General features: G+C 38.5%; 1 protein-coding gene and 1 long non-coding RNA gene across 2 annotated transcripts; one reads left to right on the forward strand and one right to left on the reverse strand.

Annotated features, from left to right (window-relative positions):
• Positions 1–1,561: 1,561 nt before the first annotated feature.
• Positions 1,562–22,380, reverse strand: LOC121267675 (ornithine aminotransferase, mitochondrial-like). The gene is given in 11 exon segments (XM_041171663.1): positions 1,562–1,905; positions 2,153–2,386; positions 3,432–3,501; positions 3,504–3,511; positions 15,572–15,669; positions 16,841–16,983; positions 17,945–18,010; positions 18,197–18,356; positions 20,384–20,614; positions 21,070–21,178; positions 22,098–22,380. Coding segments are annotated over 11 exon segments (1,422 nt in total). The 5' UTR covers positions 22,238–22,380; the 3' UTR covers positions 1,562–1,742.
• On the forward strand, positions 4,799–5,520 carry LOC121267676. Its single transcript, XR_005941060.1, has 2 exons — positions 4,799–5,125; positions 5,219–5,520. It is a non-coding gene; the product is annotated as an uncharacterized LOC121267676 (long non-coding RNA).
• Positions 22,381–23,048: the final 668 nt, after the last annotated feature.

A 23,048-nucleotide genomic window follows, 5' to 3' on the forward strand; every position in this document is an offset into this window, starting at 1 on the left:
TTTATTTTAGTACAGAAACTGAGACATCATTAAAGGAAGATCATAGACAAACAGGCCGACCTTACCTGCCACCCACATGCACATGTGCATGCAGAAAATGCCTATAAAAATAATCGCACCCATTCTGGTAAAATGATTAGTCCACAAATCAATAGGTAAACCCTTTGAAAACAACTAACGTTCCAACTTTAAGTAAACCATACAGAAGATTTTTACAGTCTACCATAGGTACAAGCATGTCAATTAACTTTTGCTTTTTTGGTCTCCAATTCAGTTCCCATATGGAAATTTTCTTGTCAGTTTCATCTGGTCTGTTGAGTCCAACACTTTCTGCCCTAATTGATGATACCTGAACAAAATATGAGCTTTTGAGTCTGTAGAGTCTACATTCCTTACCCTGCTATGTTCTTTATACATGTCCTAAACTCCTGGTCTCAACAAATTCCCATTCCCAGAATTGAGGGCCCACCTTCGTTAACATTTTCTTTGAATGCTATTATGCCAACATATTTTCTATATTTTATACAAGAAAAAGTAGAATTATTTTTATAATATTTGACTATCTATGCATAAAATAGTATTTAAGAGCAGATGCGCTTACTAGGTCGATCTGAAGTTTACTGAATGCAAAGTGACAAATTCCATTCAATAAAATAATCAGAAAACAGTTCACACTTTTGCAGCAATTAGTTGCATTATATAATATATCCAGCTAAGGTTAGTACAAAATGTCTAGACCATGTCTCATTTTAAAAGGCTCCCGAATCTCTCAGGGTTTAACATAATCTATTTTTCCTAAAGTTCAATATGCAAAAAAGAGGCAGCATTCAATATCCACCAAAATTCTAGCATTATTGAGTCTATTCCATGTCATCTTTAACATAGAACAATATTAGTCAGAAAAACAGATATACGAGATCAAATAGAACAAAAAAAAAAAAAAAAAACAACGAAGCTATAGTAAATCAGATATTCCGAATCTAAATGTTAGTTTACCCTTTTTGTTCTTTAAAAAGGGAATATATACATATATATATAATATATATATAAAGAAAAAGAAACATGTGGATCAATATCCGCACACGAGAAAAGCGATGCTATTCTTCATCCTGAATTTATCTTCCTTGATTACACTAAATTATGTGGCACATTTCTGGTATTATGATGAATGTTCCAATCAGACCGACCACGACCAGTACACATGCCTTGCTCCATTCCAGCCAATGCTTTGAAAAAAGCACAACATAAACTCAATAAGCTAGATCTCTATGTATGGCAGCTCTAGTAATGAACTTCATTTTCCGTAGTTCTGCTAAGACATTTCCCCGAATTCTATTATACTAAATGGGAAACATCTAAAATGTTCAAACTCATATATGTTTTACTTCTGATCAGTATCTAGTCTCTGGACCTACACGCTCAGGTTAGTTTGTTGTCAAGCATTTGCCCCAACATTTATGGATAGCTTATGCTTCACTCAAAAACTCAACTACAAATACAGTATAAATTGGAAAAATCTCAAAAAATAAAGAAGTGAAAATAATCAGACTGTGCTAACATGTTTATAATATTCTTTCATCATATAGTATATTTGATGAATAGACCAAAAACATCATCCAGATTGAGATGAGATATCATGATGTCTAAATACCACTTGAAAAATATTTAAAAAACTGGAAATGGAGTTCAGAAAATCCATGTGATAGATACGCACGACAAACATTTCTGCAATTACATATTTCTCAGATATCTTTATCTGGAGAACCATACAAGTCTCGCCCGCAACGGTCACATATGTTGGAACTAATTGAGGAGACATGCTCTGGCTTTGCTTTCTGCATCTTTGGTAGATCAAATTCCAGAACATCACAAAGTGCCTTTGAGCCTTCTTGGAGCTCATCCAAACTGAGAATGCATATATAATGCATGTCATAAAATTATAAAAATACAGTTATTCAGTCTATCATAATTTCTATTTGGTGTCTGGGACTCTGGCATCCAAAAGTCCCTCACTTACCAACCTTGTTTTCCCAGTCATAATTATGTCAAAAATGTGAGAAAAAAAAAATTACGAAACCATTGGAAAACTAGTAAAAATGATGAGTTTCAACCACATAAAGATGTTGAATATGCACGAAGCAAGCTTCCTTACCTTATTGAGAGTGGAGGAGTTAATCGGATGATAGTATCATGGGTGGGCTTAGCAAGAACTCCTCTCTCCTTCAACTTTAGGCAGATATCATATGCAGAAATCGGGAAGAGACTCTTGCTGTTGAGCTCCAAAGCATTGAACAAACCTCTTCCTCTAACTTCTTTTATGTAGTTTGGATATTGCTGCTGAATCTTAAGTAGCTGTTGCCTTAGCTCCTCTCCCAGCTCGGCAGATCTATAGAATCAAATAATATAGAGACAATATATACACATCAAATGAAGAAAAACAAAATCAAAGCAAGAAAACAGAAACACGACCATGGATATATGACAGGAAGCTGGAAAGTGAGCATGGCTATATCAAATCCTAAATTTATTCTAGAGACAAAAAACCCCACTTTCTAATCCAATTGAGTTGGCAGGACAGGGTTCTACCAAAACCTTTGGACTCTAGTTAAAAGGGAAAAAATCAAATAGGTTGATGAACAGATTAAAACCAAGAGTTATTCCAAACTATAATATTGGTGAAATCCAGTAAACAAACAGTTCATGCTGAAAATCCACCATTGCTATGAACTAGGGATGGTAATGGTTCCAAGGCCATGCCCCACCTTTAATGGTTTAGAGGCAGGTTGGCGTTTGAATAAAGTGATCTGGGCAGTTTACATTCAGGTTTTGAGGCCAACATGGTAGTTTATAACCATTACTTTTGCACCAGACACTTAGTCGTAAATTATGTTAACTTTCTCCTCCATGCATTCACATACTTTACTTCATTCGACGATGATGCGCCTATAATTTATAGGAATAAACAAAAAGTTGGCAACTATAATGTCAAAAAATGATTCAGCTTTCAATTATATATAGTAGACTAACAGGGCCACCTGTTCTGTATGCCTTGCCTTGGGCTACAGACATGGGAGGATTTGTACTTCACTGGGATTGGCTGCCATTCTAAATGCATGTTAGAGACTTTAAAACAACAAATCTCGGGATGAATATAATTTACAGAAGTGACAAGTGTAGTAAACCCATTAATCATCACAATGCATCATTAGCACAAACATAAATTGGGCAGTTTTTTCCAGTACTGACAAACACAAAATCAGGTCTTGACTAATAGTCTTTTCCCCCTTTAAACCTTGATACCTTCTGAATGCCCAAACCAATGTAATCAGAAAAGAAAACACTTTCTGTCATGAAGCCATTGACTTAGCTTTTCTTATCCAATTAGCTTTATATGATCTCAATGATACAACAATAGGCAGTGGATTTGATACCTCTCAGCAAGTTGCTCATCTTTGATCACGTTTAGTGAGGCAATAGCAACTGCACTGGCCAATGGATTACCCCAAAGGTACTGAGAATGTAACAGACAAAAGAGATGTGAACTCTCATGCAATAAATCCCAACAGCAATGCCAATAAAGTAGCAGAATTAAATGAAAGTAAAAATATTACAAAAAGAAGAAGCAATTGTAATGACAGTAGCAGACTTAAATAAAAGACAACAAAATATGGAAAAGAAAAGTAATTGTAATGATAGCATATAATAATTTTAGGAAAAATAAACTTTGAAGAGTCACCTAAACAGACAACTCTTTCCAAATCAATGTTTTTTTCCCTCTCTTTTTGTGAAACAGAAATAAAAACTGTTTAATAGAACAGAATGGCAAATATTGTAATATAAAAGAGACAAAAAGAAAATTGAGAAGTAAAAGATGCCCACTATGTGAAATGTTTTCCAAAGAAATAGTTTATGGTCATGGCTCCTCACTATACTAGTTTATCAGCCATCTCAATTGTATTTCCATATACTTAAAGCAGAAGATGCCTGCAAGAACCAAGTGAATAGACTGAGGTATATTGCCATATTCAACTTCTTCAATAGACTCCAATACATGGTAACATGAGCTCGACTTGATAAGAACGTCAAGTTCCAGCCATGTTTGAAGAAAAATAAACAGTTCCAAATACAGGCTAGGCTGAATGAAATTAGTATTCCAACCTCACTCGTCCTTCCAAGAACAAAGGAAATAGGTAAATCATGTCACTCTGGACTCTAGACAATTGACTGTTTGAATGTGAGTGCCACAGATCAAAGGTAGGCAGCAGATCGAAGGCTGATACACTCGATCTAAAATCTGAGATGATGTTTCTTCTGGTAATCTGTTCTACGAAACTCTATTAGTCTATGTATACAATTTTACAAGCCGAACCACAACCCAAATTAATTGGAAAAAAATCCAAATAAAAAAAGGATCTATACTGCTTGTCCCATCCAAACGAGATTAACATCTGCCTAGACCTGGACACACCATTGTCCTGTTGGTAGTTTATGCGTGTGGGTGCAATATCTTCATCTTCGCCTGTTATATGCCATATAACATTATCTATTCATATACCTTCTATCAAAAGATTATCCATACGACAATGGGGCCATGTCTTGGTAATAATTTCTGAATGAAAATGTTTACTGATAACAAAAAGATAATTTCTGAATGAAAATATTAAAATGGATTTTGGAGAGAAGATCCTCCAGATCAAGATAGGTAATGCTAGTAATTAAAGGTTAATTACATAAAATGGGGGCACGGGAAGAAAATACTGTTATGTATATCATTTAGGTCTTTCTATACTTAGGTCTTTCTATATTTAGATTGTATAGCAGAGAATTAGGTTAACTATAAATAGTCTTAACGTGTGACAGAGAAATCGGTAGAAGAAATATCTAGCAAGTTGTAACTCTTTTCTATAAATAATGAAAGAAACCTAATGGAAGCGGTATTAAGACCAATCTTGACATGGTATCAGAGCCCCTACTCTGATATTCATCTATGTGATCTTAATCCTTAAGTGTTGGCGTGTTGCGATAGGAGGAATTTTTTTCCTCTCACTATTTCCGCAAGTTTCTCTTGTTTTTTGGTATTCTTGGTTGGGAGTCGGAGTTGTCTGTGGTGTTTTCACTTGTGGCTGTCAGAGTTATTTTGGGTATTGCAAACACTGTTTTGCCTTGCGGGCTCCTTCTTTGGGTGCCTTCTCGTGGTGGTTGGGCAGTTGTGGGGCAGTCGGCCATTTCTGTGGCAGATGGCAGTTTCTATGGCGGTCGACTCCTTCTGTGGGTGGCTGTGTGGTGGTCGGCTAAGTCTGTGGTGGTTTGTTGGTGCTTGTCGGCAGTTTCTGGGTAGTTTCTGGTGGCTGAAGACGCACGGGTGTCACCTTTGGTGAGTATCGGCAATTTCTGTGGAGGTTTTTTGTGGCGGTCCGAAAGTTTCTGGGTGGCTGTGTTGCAGTCGGGTCACTCTGCTGGTTTTCATAATTTTTTGGGCAGGTATCGAAGTATTCTCCTTTGTCCGTAAGGTATTTCTCTTTGAGTTTGGCTTATTTTTATCCTAATTTGAGTTTGGCTTGCCGCTTATTTGATTGACTACTTGAGCATATTTCTCTCAGTGTTTTTCATCATGTAATTGAAAATACAATTGTTCGCTTTACTGGAAAGAATTTTCCTACATGGGAATTTCAGTTTAAGATGTTTTTGAAAGGAAAAGAATTATCAAATCATATTGATAATTCTACTAAAGTTCCCACTGATGAAAAAGAACTTGCTCAATGGGAGGTCAAGGATGCCAAGGTAATCTCTTGGCTATTGGGGACGATTGAGTCTCACCTTGTGACCAATCTTCGTTGTTTTACTACGGCTCAGGCTATGTGAGATTATCTTCACCGTATTTACCACCAAGATCATAGTGCTCGGAAGTTCCAATTAGAATTGGAAATTAGTACTTATAATCAAGGCAATTTACCTATCGCACAATTTTATTATGGTTTCATTAACCTTTGGTGCGAGTATGCTGCCATTGTTCATGCTAAGGCTCCCACTACGGCACTCGCGGCTCTTCAAGCAGTTCATGCTGAGAGTCAACGCGATCAGTTTTTAATGAAGCTTCGGCCCGAATTTGAGCCTGTTCGAGCTGGTTTGTTGAACCGTAATCCGGTTCCTTCTTTGGATATTTGTTTGGGAGATTTGTTGCGTGAAGAACAGCGATTATCCACTCAAATAGGTATGACTTCTGAGAAGGTCTTTTCTGAGACTGTGAATGTAGCCTATGCAGCACAAGGGAGAGGAAGGAACAAGTTGCAATGTTTCAGTTGCAAGGAATTTGGTCATATCGCTCGCAACTGTCCTAAGAAAGTTTGCAACTACTGCAAGAAAGAGGGTCATCTCATCAAAGATTGTAGAGTACGACCTCAGAATCGTCAATCCCAAGCTTTTCAGGCTGCTGTACAGTCTTCTTCTTCATCTTCTGCGTCGCCTACTGTAAGCTTTGATTCATTTGTTCTCACACCAGCATGGTCCAACAGATGATTGTGTATGCTTTTACGGCCTTAGGCCTGCAAGGTATGGGTACTAACTCAACTTCTTGGATTGTTGATTCGGGTGCTTCTAATCATATGACTGGTAATACGACGGGTCTCCATGGTGTTCGTAAGTATAGAGGCATGCAAAATATTCAGATCGCTAATGGCAATACTCTTCCTATTACTGCTATTGGTAATTTGGGCTCTTCGTTTCGCGATGTTTTTGTCTCTCCTGGATTGTCTACCAATTTGATTTCTGTTGGACAATTGGTAGATAAAAATTGTGATGTTCACTTTTCTCGTGGTGGTTCTCTTGTGCAGGATCAGGTGTCGGGGACGGTGATCGCGAAGGAGCCTAAAATAGGACGTTTATTTCCCTTACAATTTTCTATTCCTAATGTTGTTTCTCTTGCTTGTACGGCTACTGCCAATACTAATGAAGTCTGGCATAAGAAATTAGGTCATCCTAATTTTGTTGTCTTGACTCATATTATGAAACATGGTTTTTTTGGGCAATAAAGATTCATTTTCTTCTTCTCCTATATCTTTTAATTGTGCTACTTGTCATCTTGGTAAAAGTAAAACTTTACATTTTCCTGCGCATGGTAGTCGTGCTTCTAACTGTTTTGAGATCGTGCATACTAACATTTGGGGTGTGAGTCCTGTTATTTCTCATGGTCAGTATTGTTATTTTGTGACGTTTATCGATGATTATAGTCGATTCACCTGGATATATTTTCTCCGTTCTAAAGCTGATGTGTTTTCTGTCTTTCAAAAATTTGTTGCACTTGTTGAGACACAGTTCAGTACTTGTATCAAAACTTTACGCTCCGACTCAGAGGGGAGTACATGTCTCATTATTTTCAAACTTTTCTTCAGCAAAAGGGGATCATTTCTCAGAGTTCATGTCCTTATACTCCTCAACAAAATGGAGTCGCTGAGCGTAAGAATCGTCATATCTTAGATGTCATCCGTACTTTGTTGATTGACTCTTCTGTACCTTCTAAGTTCTGGGTAGAAGCTTTATCTACTGCTGTCTATTTGATCAATCGTTTGCCTATTGTTACTCTAGATTATGATTCTCCCTATTTTCGACTATTTGGCATATCTCCTGAGTATCAATCCTTTCATACCTTTGGGTGTGTTTGTTTTGTTCATCTACCACTTGTTGAGCGTCACAAGCTTGCTGCACAGTCTGTCACATGTGCCTTTATGGGATAGAGTCCTACTCAGAAAGGATTTGTTTGTTATGATGCTCGTGCAAATAAATCCCGAATCTCACGGAATGTGATTTTCTTTGAAAATCAATATTTCTTTCAGTCTCCAGGTTATTTCTTTTTTTTTATAAGTAAGAGATAAATATTATATATATGAATAAAATAGGCATAGCCCATGTACACAGGATGTATACAGAAGAACACCTAAATACAATCTTCATGCGATAATTTAAGAACAAGAAATCATGAACATTGCCCTCCTGCAATACAATAGCTGAAAGCCAAGACAATAAAGTGTGGAACAGAAAATTCTTCAACTTAGCCAATGTGCGTTCCTTATCTTCAAAACAGCGCGCATTTCTTTCCGTCCAAATACACCACATGATGCACAACGGAATCATCTTCCGTCCAAATACAGCCTTGCATCTTCCTCCAACAACCCAACAGATCCACCACCCTCATAGGCATAACCCAAGCAACCTCAACCCTTTGAAAGATCTCATCCCACAACACCCTTGTTACCTTACAGTGTAGTAAGAGATGGTCCACCGATTCTCTATTCTTTTTACACATGTAGCACCAATCCATGATTACATATCCTCTCTTCCTCAAATTGTCCGTGGTCAAGATCTTTCCAAGAGTAGCACATCAAACAAAAAATGCTACTTTAGAAGGCACACGAGACCTCCAAATATTCTTCCAGGGAAACGGAGTATGCTCTTATGTTGTCAAGATCTTATAATACGCCTTCACTGTGCATAACTTATGATTATTAGCCCTCCACTTCAATCGATCTCGCCGGGCTGTAGGGGTCCCCATAGAATATAGTAAGCTGAAAAATTCTGCAACAATAGATAATTCCCAGTCATGAAAATCCCTACTAAAGAGAATGTTCCATTGATACGAGCCATGAGAAAATAACTGCATATCCGCCACTGACGCCTCCCTGTTAACTGCAATACGATATAGAGCCGAAAAAGCACTTTTCAAAGCTTGATCTCCACACCACATGTCCCTCCAAAAACTTATTCGATTGCCCTCACCAACTACAAAACGGGTTTGATTTGCAAAGCATGGCCACCCTTTCCTTATAAACTTCCATAAACCCACACCATACCCCCCTCTCACTTCGTTGGAACACCAACCACCCCTAGCGACACCATATCTAGCGTCAATAATTTCCTTCCACAATGATCCTTCCTCCAAGTGATTTCTCCAAAGCCATTTTCCCAATAGAGCTTTATTAAAAGTTGTCAAGTTACACACTCTCAATCCCCTATTCACAACTGAGGCACAAACTATTTTCTATCTAACCAGATGAAATTTCTTCTCCTTCCCCATGCCACCCCATAAGAAAGCCCTAAATAATTTCTCCCTCCTGTTTACCACCCCTGCTGGCATAGGAAACAAAGATAAAAAGTATGTAAGGAGGTTAGTGAAAGTACTCTTAATAAGAGTGAGACAACCCCCTTTTGATAAATACACCCGTTTCCAACCAGTCAACCTTTTCTCTATCTTCTCCACCACCCCATCCCAAGTAGCTCTATTCTTAAATGTTGCTTCCAATGGAAGGCCCAGATATTCCATAGGGAGAGAAGACACCCTACAATCCAGAAGGCTTGCTAAACTGAGAATATTAGGAACCGCACCCACAGGAACCATTTCAGACTTGCCAAGGTTCACCTTGAGCCCTGACACTGCTTCAAAGCAAAGTAGCAATGCTCGTAGAGTTTGGATTTGGCTATTATCCGCTTGGCAAAAGACTAAAGTATCATCTGCAAAAAAAAGATGTGAGATGATAGTAGGGCCACTAGAGCCATTGCCCACCTGAAAACCAGCTAAAAACCCTCCCCCAACAGCAGCCTGCACCATCCTACTTAGAGCCTCCATGACTATAACAAATAAAAGTGGAGATAGAGGATCTCCCTGCCGCAATCCCTGTGAACTATCAAAAAATCCAGCAGGTGTGCCGTTGACTAGAACTGAGAACCGGGCCGTTGAAATACAATAACGCATCCATGAAATCCACCTCACCCCAAAGCCACACCTCTCAAGCATGTATAAGAGGAATTCTCAGTTCACATGATCATACGCCTTCTCCATGTCAAGCTTGCAAAGAACACCTGCACCTCTCTCCCGAAGTCTGTGGTCCAAGCACTCATTTGCAATGAGTATCGAATCAAGAATTTGTTTACCCCGAATAAAGGCGTTCTGGGACTTGGAAATAATATGCTCCAACACCGGGCTAAGCCGGTTGGCAAGGACCTTAGCAATAATCTTGTACACACTACTAACCAGGCTTATTGGACAAAAGTCCTCAATAGTCGAAGCCCCGTGTTTCTTAGGAATGAGAGCAATAAAAGTCGCATTAAGGGATTTTTCAAACTTTTGGAAAGAGTTAAATTCACTAAAAACCTGCATTACATCAACTTTCACAATGTCCCAAGTTTGAAAGAAAGTCATAGAGAAACCATCCGGACCCGGTGCTTTATCCTTAGCCAAACCATAGATGACCTTGTAAATCTCTTCTTCAGCAAAAAGTCTCTCCAGAACACTCGCACTCTGCAAGTCAATTGCCTCAAAAGGCAAGGCATCAAGCTTCGGCCTCCAAGAAGCCGATTCTGTGAGAAGGGTCTCATAATAGCGTACTATATGGTTTTCTAGCTCGGGAGGAGAAGAAATCACTTGAGAGCCTAATTGAAGTGCCTCAATAGCATTATTATGCCGATGTGAATTAGCCACTTTGTGAAAGAACTTAGTGCACCTATCTCCTTCTTTCAACCAAAGGGCTCTGAATTTTTGACGTCATGAAGTCTCCTCTGACAACAGAACTCTTTTCAAGTTTGCCATAACCATGCCCTTCCTCAAAACCACCTCCTCCGAGGTATCTCCCAATAATTCTTTGCCCTTTAGCTCTTGCAATTCCTCCAACAATGTAGACTTCTGATCGTCAATGTGACCAAAAACTTCCAAGTTCCTCTTCTTCAGGTCTTGTTTCAGCGTCTTTAACTTGCCTGCAAGAATGAAACTTGGAGTACCCATGAACTGATATGATGACCACCAAGCACTCACCATCTCTACAAACTCATCCGCTGATAGCCACATGTTTTCGAACTTAAAATACTGGCGACCCCTGTGAATGCCCCCACAATCTAAAAGAATAGGAAAGTGATCTGAGCTGACTCGAGCTAACCGTTTCTAGCTTACTTCCGGATAGTGGGCTTCCCACGAAGGGGAGACAAGGAATCTATCCAATCTCGACCAAACCCTCCCATTTGACCAAGTGTACTCTCCTCCCACCAGGAGAAGATCCATGAGATCCAGATCAAAGATAAACTCAGAAAATTCCTCCATAGCCACAGAATTTCTATAATGCCCAGATCGTTCACTAGGAAAGCGAGTAATATTAAAATCACCCCCCAAACACCACAACACTTCCTACAGTGAATATAAGCCCGTCAACTCTTCCCACAACCTTCTCCTATCCCTGTCTACATTAGGACCATAGGAACCTGCAAATGCCCATTCCCATCCATCAACCACATTTTTAAACAAAGTCGCAACCGAGAATTCTCCAATACACTCCTCAATCGCCTCTACCACTCTTTTATCCCACATTAGTAAAACTCCGCCTGAAGCACCCAAAGAAGCCAAATAAGCCCAACCCACATACGAACACCCCCATAAACTTCACACAATTCTTCTATCAATGAATTGCAACTTTGTTTCTTGAAAACAAACCACATCACCCTTCCACATCCGCAATAAAGATTTGATACGAAGGCATTTATTGCGATCATTGAGCCCCCATACATTCCATGATAAAATCTTAGGCTTCATAAAAACCTAGATTGCCCCTCCCTTTCGATCTATCCCTTCCTCCACTCCATTCCTTCACATCATAGTTAATGGAACAAGTTAGCCGTCTAAGTTCTCTATCCTGCTTTGAAGCTGATTTTGAATAGCTAGCTTCGAGAGCTACAAGAAGGGCCTTGAATTGTTCCTCATAACCTCCAAAAGAAATCCCAATAACAGCTTGAATCTCCTCTACCTTCTTGAAAACCCAATTTGACGGACAATTCTCATACTTGGAGCTGGGAGGGAGTGTACAAAGAGGAGCTAGAAACGCCCCCTCCTCACTAGGACTGTCAAGGGCAAATAAAGCCAGTTCTAAGCAACAAGCTAAGTCGGGTTCACCACTGGGTTCAACCAAATTTAATTGGTTCACCACCGGTACATCACATAATAAAGCCAATTTCTTTACCTCCCCAAACTTGTTCCCATCAACAAAGCCCAACTCTAGTGGTAAAAAGCCTGGCGGAGACCCCTTTAACGACAATCCATGATACAGCATAACTGACTACAAAGGCAACCCATCTGGGCCACCCACCAACCTACGCGACTGGATCTGTGCAGTCGATAGCTCACGCGATGGCGACGGGAGATCAACACAAGCAGACCCATCCTCAACCGACACTTCTACCAACTGACCAACCTCTGTGCCGGTGCATAGTAACTATTCAGACTCACCGGGATGGTTGCCGGTGACCGGCGAAAGTTTCTGTGCCGGTGTGGAGTCCGGCACGACACATATCGGCTCTGCAGGAGGGCCCGTTGCCTGGATCGTTGAACCCATCACGGCCAGCCTTCCCCTCCCTTGATAAAACCGCCGTTCAAACTCACCAGGATCATCGACGGTGACTGACGGAAGTTTCTGTGCCGGTGTGGAGTCCGGCACGAAGCTTATCGGCGCCGCTGGGGGGCCCTCTGCCTGGACCGAAAAGTCGGTTCTACACCCGAGTCCGATTCGAAGCCTGCCAGATTTTCTTTGGGCCTAACTCTTGACCCGGCCCAGGGACCTTAGCCTTCCCCACCCTTGAGCCCATTACTGCCGTCCTTCCCCTGCCTTCATTAAACCCCAACACATGGCCCAAGTCCATCTTCACTTCTTTTCCTTTAACACAGCATTTAAGGCATAATAAATCTTCCATAAGAGCCCCTACTTTCTCCTCCATATCAACCAATGCCCGTAGCAGTGTATCCTCATTTAGCCCCAACAACACACTGCCCTCTCCCTCGTTTCTACACACGATCTCTGAACTGGACACATCTGGTACCACTGCACTCACGCGAGGCAGCACCTTCTGCACCACCTCACAGTACGAACGTGAACCATCAACCATCGACGATGGAGCACCACCATCTTCCTTATGCCCCTTCAGCATGCCTGCCTGAGGAACACAGACCCCTCTATTTCTCCCACTCAAAACAGAAGAAGAAAGAGTAAGCTCCTTAATAGTGTCTCCAAATTTCCTCCACCCCTCACCCTTCCTCCCTTTCGGTACCACTATCATACCCCTCCTCTTATCATGCCCAAACTCCGAAAGGGAGAAGAACCTGCCATTGTGGTTGCATCCCCTCTGCACCATTAACACTGAGTTTCCTCTTCTACGTGTTCTTAGAAACTCAGAGGAAGCCAAAGAAGCAACACAATCCCTCACCGTAAAGCCCAACCACCCCAAAGCTTCATGATCCAAGGAAATATATTTCATCACACGACTACTCTCAGTGATACTCCACCACCTATCATTCTCCTTCCTAAATGCAAATAACTTCTGTTCAATGAAAACATCTCTGCACATTCCCATCAAAACCAACCAACAGCGCCAACTTGATAATCACCAAACTGGACTACACGAAAAAACTGGACTACACACTAATCATCAACAGAAATAACTCCATTGACAACCCACCTCCATAAGCAAAAAACCAAGAAAACAAAAAATGTACAGAGAGAAAATAATTGATAAGTTCAGAAAGAAATGTCTTGTCACAAATATTAGAGCTCATTCCAGGTTATTTCTGATCCTCCTATTACTCTTCTTCCCGCTTTTGATGATGTATCTTCTTCTATTAAGCGTTTTCAACCAGGTATGGTGTATCATCGATGTCTTTCCCCTTCTTCAACGCCCCTTCCAGACACTGATCCATCATCTGATTCTGCGGTTCCTATATCTCGGCACTCCACCCGAGTTACACATCCACCGGATAGGTATGGTTTTCCTCACATCTTGCTTACTGCCACTCTCGACACTATTTTTGTTCCTCACTCTTATACCCAGGCATCCACTCAAGCGTGTTGGCAGCAGGCTATGCAAGAGGAAATCCAAGCTCTTCAAGACAATCACACTTGGGACCTTGTAATTTTTCCCTCTAATGTCAAACCTATTGATTGTAAATGGGTGTACTCAGTCAAGTTTCAAGCTGATGGCTCACTGGACAAATATAAGGCCCGCCTCGTGGTTCTTGAGAATCGACAGGAGTATGGTATTGATTATGAAGAGACATTTGCACCTGTTGCCAAAATGACTATTGTGCGGACTATCTTGGCACTTGCTGCGTCGCAAGGGTAGTCTCTCCGGCAGATGGATGTGAAAAATACTTTTCTACATGGAGATTTGAAGGAAGAAATTTATATGTCCCCACCTCCCGGCATGTTTGCTACACCTTCCTCAGAGGTTTGTCAGCTACGCCGATCCTTGTATGGATTGAAACAAGCTCTGCGTGCATGGTTTGACAAATTTCGCTCTAACCTACTTGCTTTTCATTTTACTCAAAGTCAGTTTGATTCCTCTCTTTTTCTTCGCAAGACTTCTGTAGGAATCGTATTGCTTCTCGTATATGTCGATGACATTGTGATTACTGGATCAGATACTGAGTTAATTAAGCAATTACAACAGCATCTCAAGGCCTCCTTTCACATGAAAGATCTTGGTCCCCTACAGTACTTTCTTGGCCTTGAGGTGCAGCTTACTCCAACTGGTACGTTGTTACACCAGCACAAATACACGCAGGACGTTATTTCATTGGGTGGTCTCCAATCGGGTAACTCTGTTTTTACTCCCTTGGAGGTAAATCTTAAGTTTCGTCAGGAAGAAGGAGAGCTTCTATCAGATCCATCCTTGTATCGGCAGCTTGTTGGGAGTTTAAACTACTTGACGATTACTCGTCCTGACATTTCTTTTGCTGTGCAACAAGTCAGTCAATTTACGCAGGCTCCCCGACATCTTCATTTAGCCGCTGCCTGCCGCATTCTCCGATATCTGAAGGGCACCTCTACACGTGGGTTGTTCTTTCATAAAGAATCTTCCTTACAGTTGATGGGGTATAGTGATGTTGATTGGGCAGGATGTGCGGATACTCTTCGCTCCGTTATCGTGGTGCATATTCTTAGGCAATGCACTCATTTCTTGGAAGAGTAAGAAGCAAGATAGAGTTTCCAAGTCCTCTACTGAGTCTGAGTATCGTGCTATGTCTTCCGCATGCTCTGAGATCACATGGCTTCGTGGGTTATTAGGTGAACTTGGTTTTCCTCAACTGCATCCCACTCCTCTTCATGCTGATAATACCAGTGCTATTCAGATCGCCGCTAATCCTGTCTTCCATGAGCGTACGAAACATATTGAAGTCGATTGCCATTCCATACGTGAATCCTTTGACAAACATGTGATTACTCTCCCTCACATTTCCACTGAACGTCAAACTGCAGACATATTCACTAAAGCTCTTTCTCGGCACCGGCATCAGTTCTTGGTTGACAAATTGATACTTTTTGATCCACCAGCATCAATTTGAGGGGGGATGTTATGTATATAATTTAGGTCTTTCTATATTTAGATTGTATAGCAGAGAATTAGGTTAACTATAAATAGTCTTAACGTGTGACACAGAAATCGGTAGAAGAAATATCTAGCAAGTTGTAACTCTTTTCTATAAATAATGAAAGAAACCTAATGGAAGAGGTATTAAGACCAATCTTGACAAATACAAGTTGTAAATGCAAACCTTCCATGCTCTCCGGGTCGGATACAAAGCATCACATCTTTGTCTGCAAGCACTGCACTTACAGGTATCACTCCACCACCCAGTGCCTTTCCAAGTATCTTAATAAGACAGCCACAAGCAGGAAAACTAAATCATTTTATTACGGTATATTGGAGCAGTATATATGATCATAAAGTTAGCTAAACAAAGTGGATACCAAGCATAAGAAAAAAGAATTTGTGAATTTCAGCTGCAAGTTTTGTTCTATATATCTCAAAATTAACTTATACAACAAATAATTTACTCAAATAACGACATCTATTCATCATGCAAGACACATCATGACAAGAATGGAAGGAGACAAGTTTAATCAGGCAAGGAAAATAAAGAATGAAAATAATAGTAAATTTTAAGTATAATGTGAATTCCTATATAATTATTCTTCACTTGTTTCTAGTACTGCATGTTGGCAATCACAGCCTCAAGTGGTCTTGTGTGACTATTTATGGAATCCAATAATAAGATAATTGCTAGGTGAGCAATTGAAATAAATTCATTATAAATTCATATATATATAACAAATAAAAAAAATCATGATATAAAGCTTCTGCATGTAGACAATGTATAGTCAAATTTTCCTCAAGTACAAATCCAACAGAGGCAACTGTAGCCTTCAGGAAACAACCAAGTTCTAAAGATTTTTTAAGAGTCTGCTTTCCAAGTCCTCTTACATGATCTTGGTTTCAAGTTCTAAATAGAGAGCAAAACTTTCTTAATCCCACACAGAAATATATAAAGAGTGATGTAGACAGCTTTGATGTCAAAATGTGGAGGCCTCGGCATCTCAACCCTACAAATATTTGTGCATATTTATATTGCAAATTTTTTATTTGGAGGCCAAATTGTGGGTTATACATCAAAACCTCAAGAATATTTCATTTGGAGTAAACATTGTGGGTGATCTATTAAACTTGTTTCACACACCAGTCTTCATACGCTTTGTTATCAGGATATAAAAATGTACCCAAAAAGGCAAAAATGACCAAGTGCCATGACCATGCGAATGTGCTATGAGGCCAACATACAAACTAAGTATCATCCGATGTAACTAGCACAAAGTATAATGTTTCATATAAACACCATTAATTGAAATATTTCTACATTCACATCCAGTACTTTTTTTGTAAGTTACATTCGCATCCAATAAAAAGTCATTGAACTATTAAGAATCTGGCATGGGGGGGGGGGGGGGGAGGGTGTTGGGACGCAGAGTAGAGGGTCAGTGCTCACCACTACATCTGGGCGCACTTCTTCCCAGTCGCAAGCCAGCATTTTTCCTGTTCGTGCTAAGCCAGATTGTACCTCATCAGCAATCATTAAAACATTATATTTGGAGCATAGATCTCTGACAGCTTTTAAATAACCATCGGGGGAATAATGACCTACCAACATATAAAGGAAACTAAGAGATGGAGAAAAAAAGTGGATTTAAGATGTGCTAAAAGCAACACTCGCAACCCCTCCCTCTAAAAGAGAGAAAAAATAATAAAAAAGAGGCAGTGCTAAAGCAAAGAGGGAGCTTTTTCTTAAAGATGCAACGGGGGAGCTTTTTTATTTAGAAATGATCTGTACAAGCCCCAAATAGACAAGTCTTGCACAAGCCTTTGTAAAAAAGTGGACCCTACCTTGAAAAAGTGTAAAAAAAAAAAAAAAACTATTCTTTTTTAGTGGGACCCACTTTTTTACAAAGGGCATACACAGGGCTTGTCTATTTGGGGCTTGTACCTAGCATTACACTTAAGTAAATGATTGTATTAATGAGAATAGGCATAGCCCAATTATTAACGAGGGAACTTTTTATTTTCATAGTTCAATACATTCCAAGAAACGTATATAAAAAAGGACCCACTTAGGAAGGTTAACTAATTACGAATTCAATATCAATAATTTTGACATGAAAACTGGTTAAGAAAGTCTTATCACTCACCAAGAATCTCAAAACCTTCCCAAGCAAAGTTGGTTATTTGCCCTTGCTTGCATTAAATGGTTATTACGTGTGGTTTGGTACAAAACTAGACACAACTGTGGTACAGGATACATGTCAGATTTCAGACAAAGTGGCTAGCTCTCATTGCCAGTGTCACTTATTGAGAATAGCAACTGGGGATACAACTCACAGAATAGTATGTGATACAAATTGGATTCTAGTAATTAAGCACATATTCTTTAAGCGTATCATCCAAATGACGAGAAGAGTGTGTTCCCGTTTCAGTAGAGATGCTCTAATTCGCTTGCAGCATAGTGTCTATATTACAGACCACGCTAGTAATGTTATAAACTGTTCATTGTTAACTTATCCCATGCAGTTATAGTGATCAAATATTCAATTCCAAAGCACACGTACCCCAGCCTCTCCTTGAATGGGTTCAAACAGAAATCCAGCTATTCGATCGCCATTTTCTGCACCAAATTACAGAAACATGCAGTAAATAGTGGACTCTCATCTACCAGTTTTAAAACAGTTTAGATGAATGATTAAAAAATGGTGAACTATGTGATGATATATCCAAATTAACTCAAATAAGGCTACAGTACAGCAAGAACAAGAAATAATTAATTTAGGATAAATTTCAGTGATTTTTAAACCTTTAAAAAGTTTCTCAAGAGCAGCTGCATCACCAAAATCAACTTTAAGATGGCCAGGCAACAATGGCCCAAAACCACGGGTAGCTTCGTTGTCACAGCTCATGGAGATAACAGCCAACGTACGACCATGGAAGCAGCCACAACACGAGACAATAATAGCCTGCATATGGCTCACTTTGAGTAAAGCATCTGAAATCATAAACTTAACCAGTCCACAGATCACTTAACAAATAACAGAAAGTAGAAGCTTTAGGAAAACACTTAGGTGCCGTTTGGATAGTGAGTTGAGATGAGATGAGTTGAAATGAAAGATGAAAGTTGAATAAAATATTGTTAAAATATTATTTTTTAATATTATTATTATTTTGGGATTTGAAAAAGTTGAATTGTTTATTATATTTTGTGTGGAAATTTGAGAAAATTGTAATAATGAGATGAGATGAAATTAGATTAGAAGAAACACTTTCACTATCCAAACGGGGCCCTAAGTAGCCATCAGCAAATACATTAACAAGTATAACTTGACAAATAGAGAAAGGATAGCAGCAGGCTTTAATCTCATATCACAGATTGTAACAATTTTGATGTGAAAACAGACTAACATAAACATATAGGCAGCGTTTGGTTACACAGATGAGATGAGATGAGAAATATGTGAATAGTAGTGAAATAGTTTGAGTTAAGATGTTTTATAAGGTTTTGGGAAATGATAGAGAAAAAGTTAAATAAAAATATTATAAAGTTAAAATATTGTTAGAATATTATTTTTTAATATTATTTTTGTTTTGAGATTTAAAAAAGTTGAATTTTTTTTTGTGTTTTGTTCGTAAGTTTGGGAAAGTTGCAATGATTTGGTAATGATTAGATGAAAAAGTTAAAAGTTGAAAATTTGAAATTGAAAAGTGTGTGTTTAAATGGTGTTTGGATGTTGAGATGAGATGAGAATGAAATGAGATGGTCCGTGAAACCAAACGGGGCCATAGATGCAGCAAGTATAACAAATAAAATAGAAAAGCTTAAACTTGCACAAGTTAAGATCTATAAAGTTCGTATTTGTAGCAGAAATACAGAGGTGATATAATAGAACATCAAATTTCTAACATTCTTTCTCTAGCATTACCAAATTCAGAATTTAATAAAAACATGAACTTTATCATCCAACTTTTTTTTCATTGGTAAAAAGGACCAAATTTATCATCCAACTTGTAAAAGAAGTGAAGGATCTAGAACAAGATAAAGAAAGCCCGCTAAGATGTTTTCATCCTCCAAAACAAAAACCAAAGACAGCGGCAGCAATGAGGAGGATAAAACTGAAGCTATTAAAAGCAAAAGAGCAAGGATGTACATGTCCAGATTTAAGTAGCACAATTATAATCTTCCTCAACAATTACATTGTGTTATGCATCTGTTATCGGGTTAAATCTTCGTAAAAAATGATTTTTCCGAGACCAGAATGTGGTTCTCACATATTAAGAATCATTTTCACTAAAATTCATAGTCATAGTTTGCAAACATATGCGAGGCCCTCATAGTCCAACTCAAGAATAGATTGAAGCAATATGCACAGAACCATGATCTTTCAGCCCAAAATCCCTGGGGGCTGGGGCCTATGTCTCAGATTGTGAAACACCATGAAGATACATACCTCACTACTTGAGCTTACCTTATGCTTGATATAAGAGCCTCATGTATGGGAAAAAGATGAGGAGCTTTAACCAACCATTAAAGACTTTAAGAACCATAAATGAGGTTTTCATTTGTCTAGCTTAACACAAATGATTATATTGAATGCACTAAACACAGTAGGTTTCCAACTCAATATATTCCTTCACTAATAGTAATACACACTTTGTTCATAACATAATAAAAGTATCAAACATAATTAAAATTCATTAATATAGTACTGTGCTTTGTCATCACTGTTTGCCTTCTGAAACTATGATCACCATCAGTGGAAAAATTCTCTTTTATTTCAGCTTCATCTACTTGTCCTTCTTATGTACTATTTGCATCAACATAACTCACTAACCAGTTCATATCACAATAAGCATATATGGGCAATTGAGTGAGGCGTCAGTGGCCCTATTTCAGGTGAAAGGAGAGTTCACTCCACATACAATAATTTGAAACACGCAAAGCAGAATAGTAGGATACTTCTCAAAAAGCATAACTGTCCTGAGACTCTACCTCGTCTTTAGGAATTTTTTTCTTCTCGTAACCCCATTTCCTTGCCAACTTCAGAGCTGTTTCCACACCTTCTGCACCGGTGTTCATAGGAAGTACCATGTCATAGCCAAACATGTCACGCAGACACTCGGCAAATATTGGAAATCTATCATTGTAAAAGGCTCGAGAGCTGAGGGTGAGCCTTTCTGTCTGCTTTTGTAATGCTTCCATGATCTTAGGATGACAATGTCCCTACGGCATTGAAGCCATGAAGTTGAATAGTGAAAATCTCATTTTAAATTTAAAACAAAAATGAAAAGTGAGGCAATAGTCATGAAGGAAAATTTCTTCTCAAGGACTTCTACATTTCATAAGCTCCTTCTCTAGCTTCGGATTTTATTCAAGGATAGAGGAAAAGTTGCTACAGTATCTTGAAACAATTTGATAAAAGTTGGATTTTGGAATACAAAGTAGGATAATGATACTTTCGTGGATTTGACAAACAGAATTATTTTGTATTTCTACTTTGTAAGTGGGTTTTGGCAAGACAGATCCATGCCATCTGACAAGTTACATAGGTTTATAACGATTTCCAGATTTCAACTTTGGAGAAGGCTTTTTTTTGTAGGAAACTTTGGAGATGGATTTTATTTCAATCATAACTTCAATTGGCATATGTCATATCATAGCTAGTTCATTCTACAAACCTGATTAACTGCTGAGTAAGCTGCAAGGAAATCCAGATATCTGTTGCCCTCTGGATCCCATACAGATGATCCATTTGCTTGCGAAAATACAATGGGGACTGGGTGATAACTGCATTTGAACCAGGAATGCAGCTTGGTTTAGGATACTTAGCAAGAAACACTTGATAAATGACTCCAAGAGAAGGATATTATATATAAAAGACAGAGAGAATATAACTCCATTGCAGACTACTGAAGTAACCAACACACACCAAAAACAAAGTACATAAATTTCCACAACCTAATATCACTTTTATTCAGTCAGCACAAGATTGGTAATTGGAGTGCTTTTCCTCATTTTCTTTTATAAGTAAGGATTCATTTTCCTCATTCTTCAACCTATTGTACTCCACTAGGAAGCGAGGTGGTGGTGAAGATAAGATTTGGTGGGTTTTTCCAGAAGAAGGAAGTTTGGTGAAGAAAAAAGAGAAGCTGACACAATCTAGTAAGTTTCCAGTCCTTTTTTTTTTTTTTTTTTTTTTTTTTTTTGTAAGTGTAAGTTTCCAGTCTTTATCCGCGTTGTAGTTTAAGAATCTAATGCAGTCTTGCGAGCATGCCTCTAGGAACATAGCATGAGATCGATTGAATATCTAGACAATCACTTATTGTTCTAATGACTTCAACATAGCATATATACTCAGTTCTACGATTATCCACAACGTCTGAATCAGTCAAAAAAAGATTCAGAGAGTAGACGCTAAGAGGTCCAAGAATTTAATTAGTAGTAACTAGCACGGAAACCAACAATGGAAAATGAAACGAATCAAAAGAACAGAAAACACGACTCTTCTCATAAAAGTAAATACCGAAAACACTACTCTTGACCATATTAGACAATTGACCCCGCACATACATGTCGAGAATCCAGAGAGAGAGAGAGAGAGAGAGAGAGAGCATTAGACGAAAATAAGAAAATCCAGAAGCCAAAACATCAGTTAAGGTTCTTCAATCATAAGCATAGGGTTTGAAGGAGAGAAAAGGATGCTCACTTGTGCGCACTGTATTCATATTCCAAGTTGATGATTTTTTGAGAGCAGGAAGTAACCTTGCTGGCTTCAGGCACAGCACCGAAACTCCTTCCCTTGCAAAATCTAAGCGACAATGACTGCAGAGCTCTCCTGCTTGCCATTGAAAAGATTGTTTTCAATCACCCTTTTTGTTGTTCGAATCTCTCGACTGCCCCCACACACTATATCTTTCATGGAATGTAAAGGGAAAGGTGTTGCGATTGGTATTTTATCATTGGCTGTCGTTACGCGGTGATACGCCTCCCAATGCATTTCCTTCCATCCCACATAAACGTAGGAAATGCAAAAATAAATTAATTAAAAAGTATTTTACTACAATCAATTAATATACTTATATCATATCATTAAAAATAAATCCTAATTTATAAAATTGCAGTTTATTTATTATTGTATAACTTTATTTTACTTTATTCTATATAGTCAAAGAAATAAACAAATTTCTAAATATAATTTTATAAATAAAACAACAAGATAGTTTTTTTTTATATAAGATTTCTAGCCAAAAAGGTTATTATTAATAAGAAAAAGAAAATAGAGTAATAATTTGTACAAGTTTTAAATAGACAAGTCAGCGTAATTTTTTTTTAAAAAAAAGTAAACTCCACCATAAAAAAATGATAAAGAAAATCTTTTTTCTTTTTAGTTTGATCTAATATTTTACAAAAATCATGTATGAAACTTATCCATTTGAAACTTCTTGTTATTGTTATTTTCTTCTCACTTCCTTCATTTCCAATCTCCTCTCTCCCCCACCTGGCATGGCTCCCATTGTTTTAGGTCAAGTTTGGGTATATCTATTGCATCCACTCTTCTAAACCAACCACCACCATCAAAGAGGAAAAAAATTCTACTTTTTCACCATACATAACAGCACTGTAAAAAAAAGAAAAGAAAAAAAAGTATAGAACGAGG

The sequence above is a fragment of the Juglans microcarpa x Juglans regia genome, chromosome 5S (assembly GCF_004785595.1).
Source record: "Juglans microcarpa x Juglans regia isolate MS1-56 chromosome 5S, Jm3101_v1.0, whole genome shotgun sequence".
In the NCBI taxonomy this organism is placed as follows: domain Eukaryota; kingdom Viridiplantae; phylum Streptophyta; class Magnoliopsida; order Fagales; family Juglandaceae; genus Juglans; species Juglans microcarpa x Juglans regia.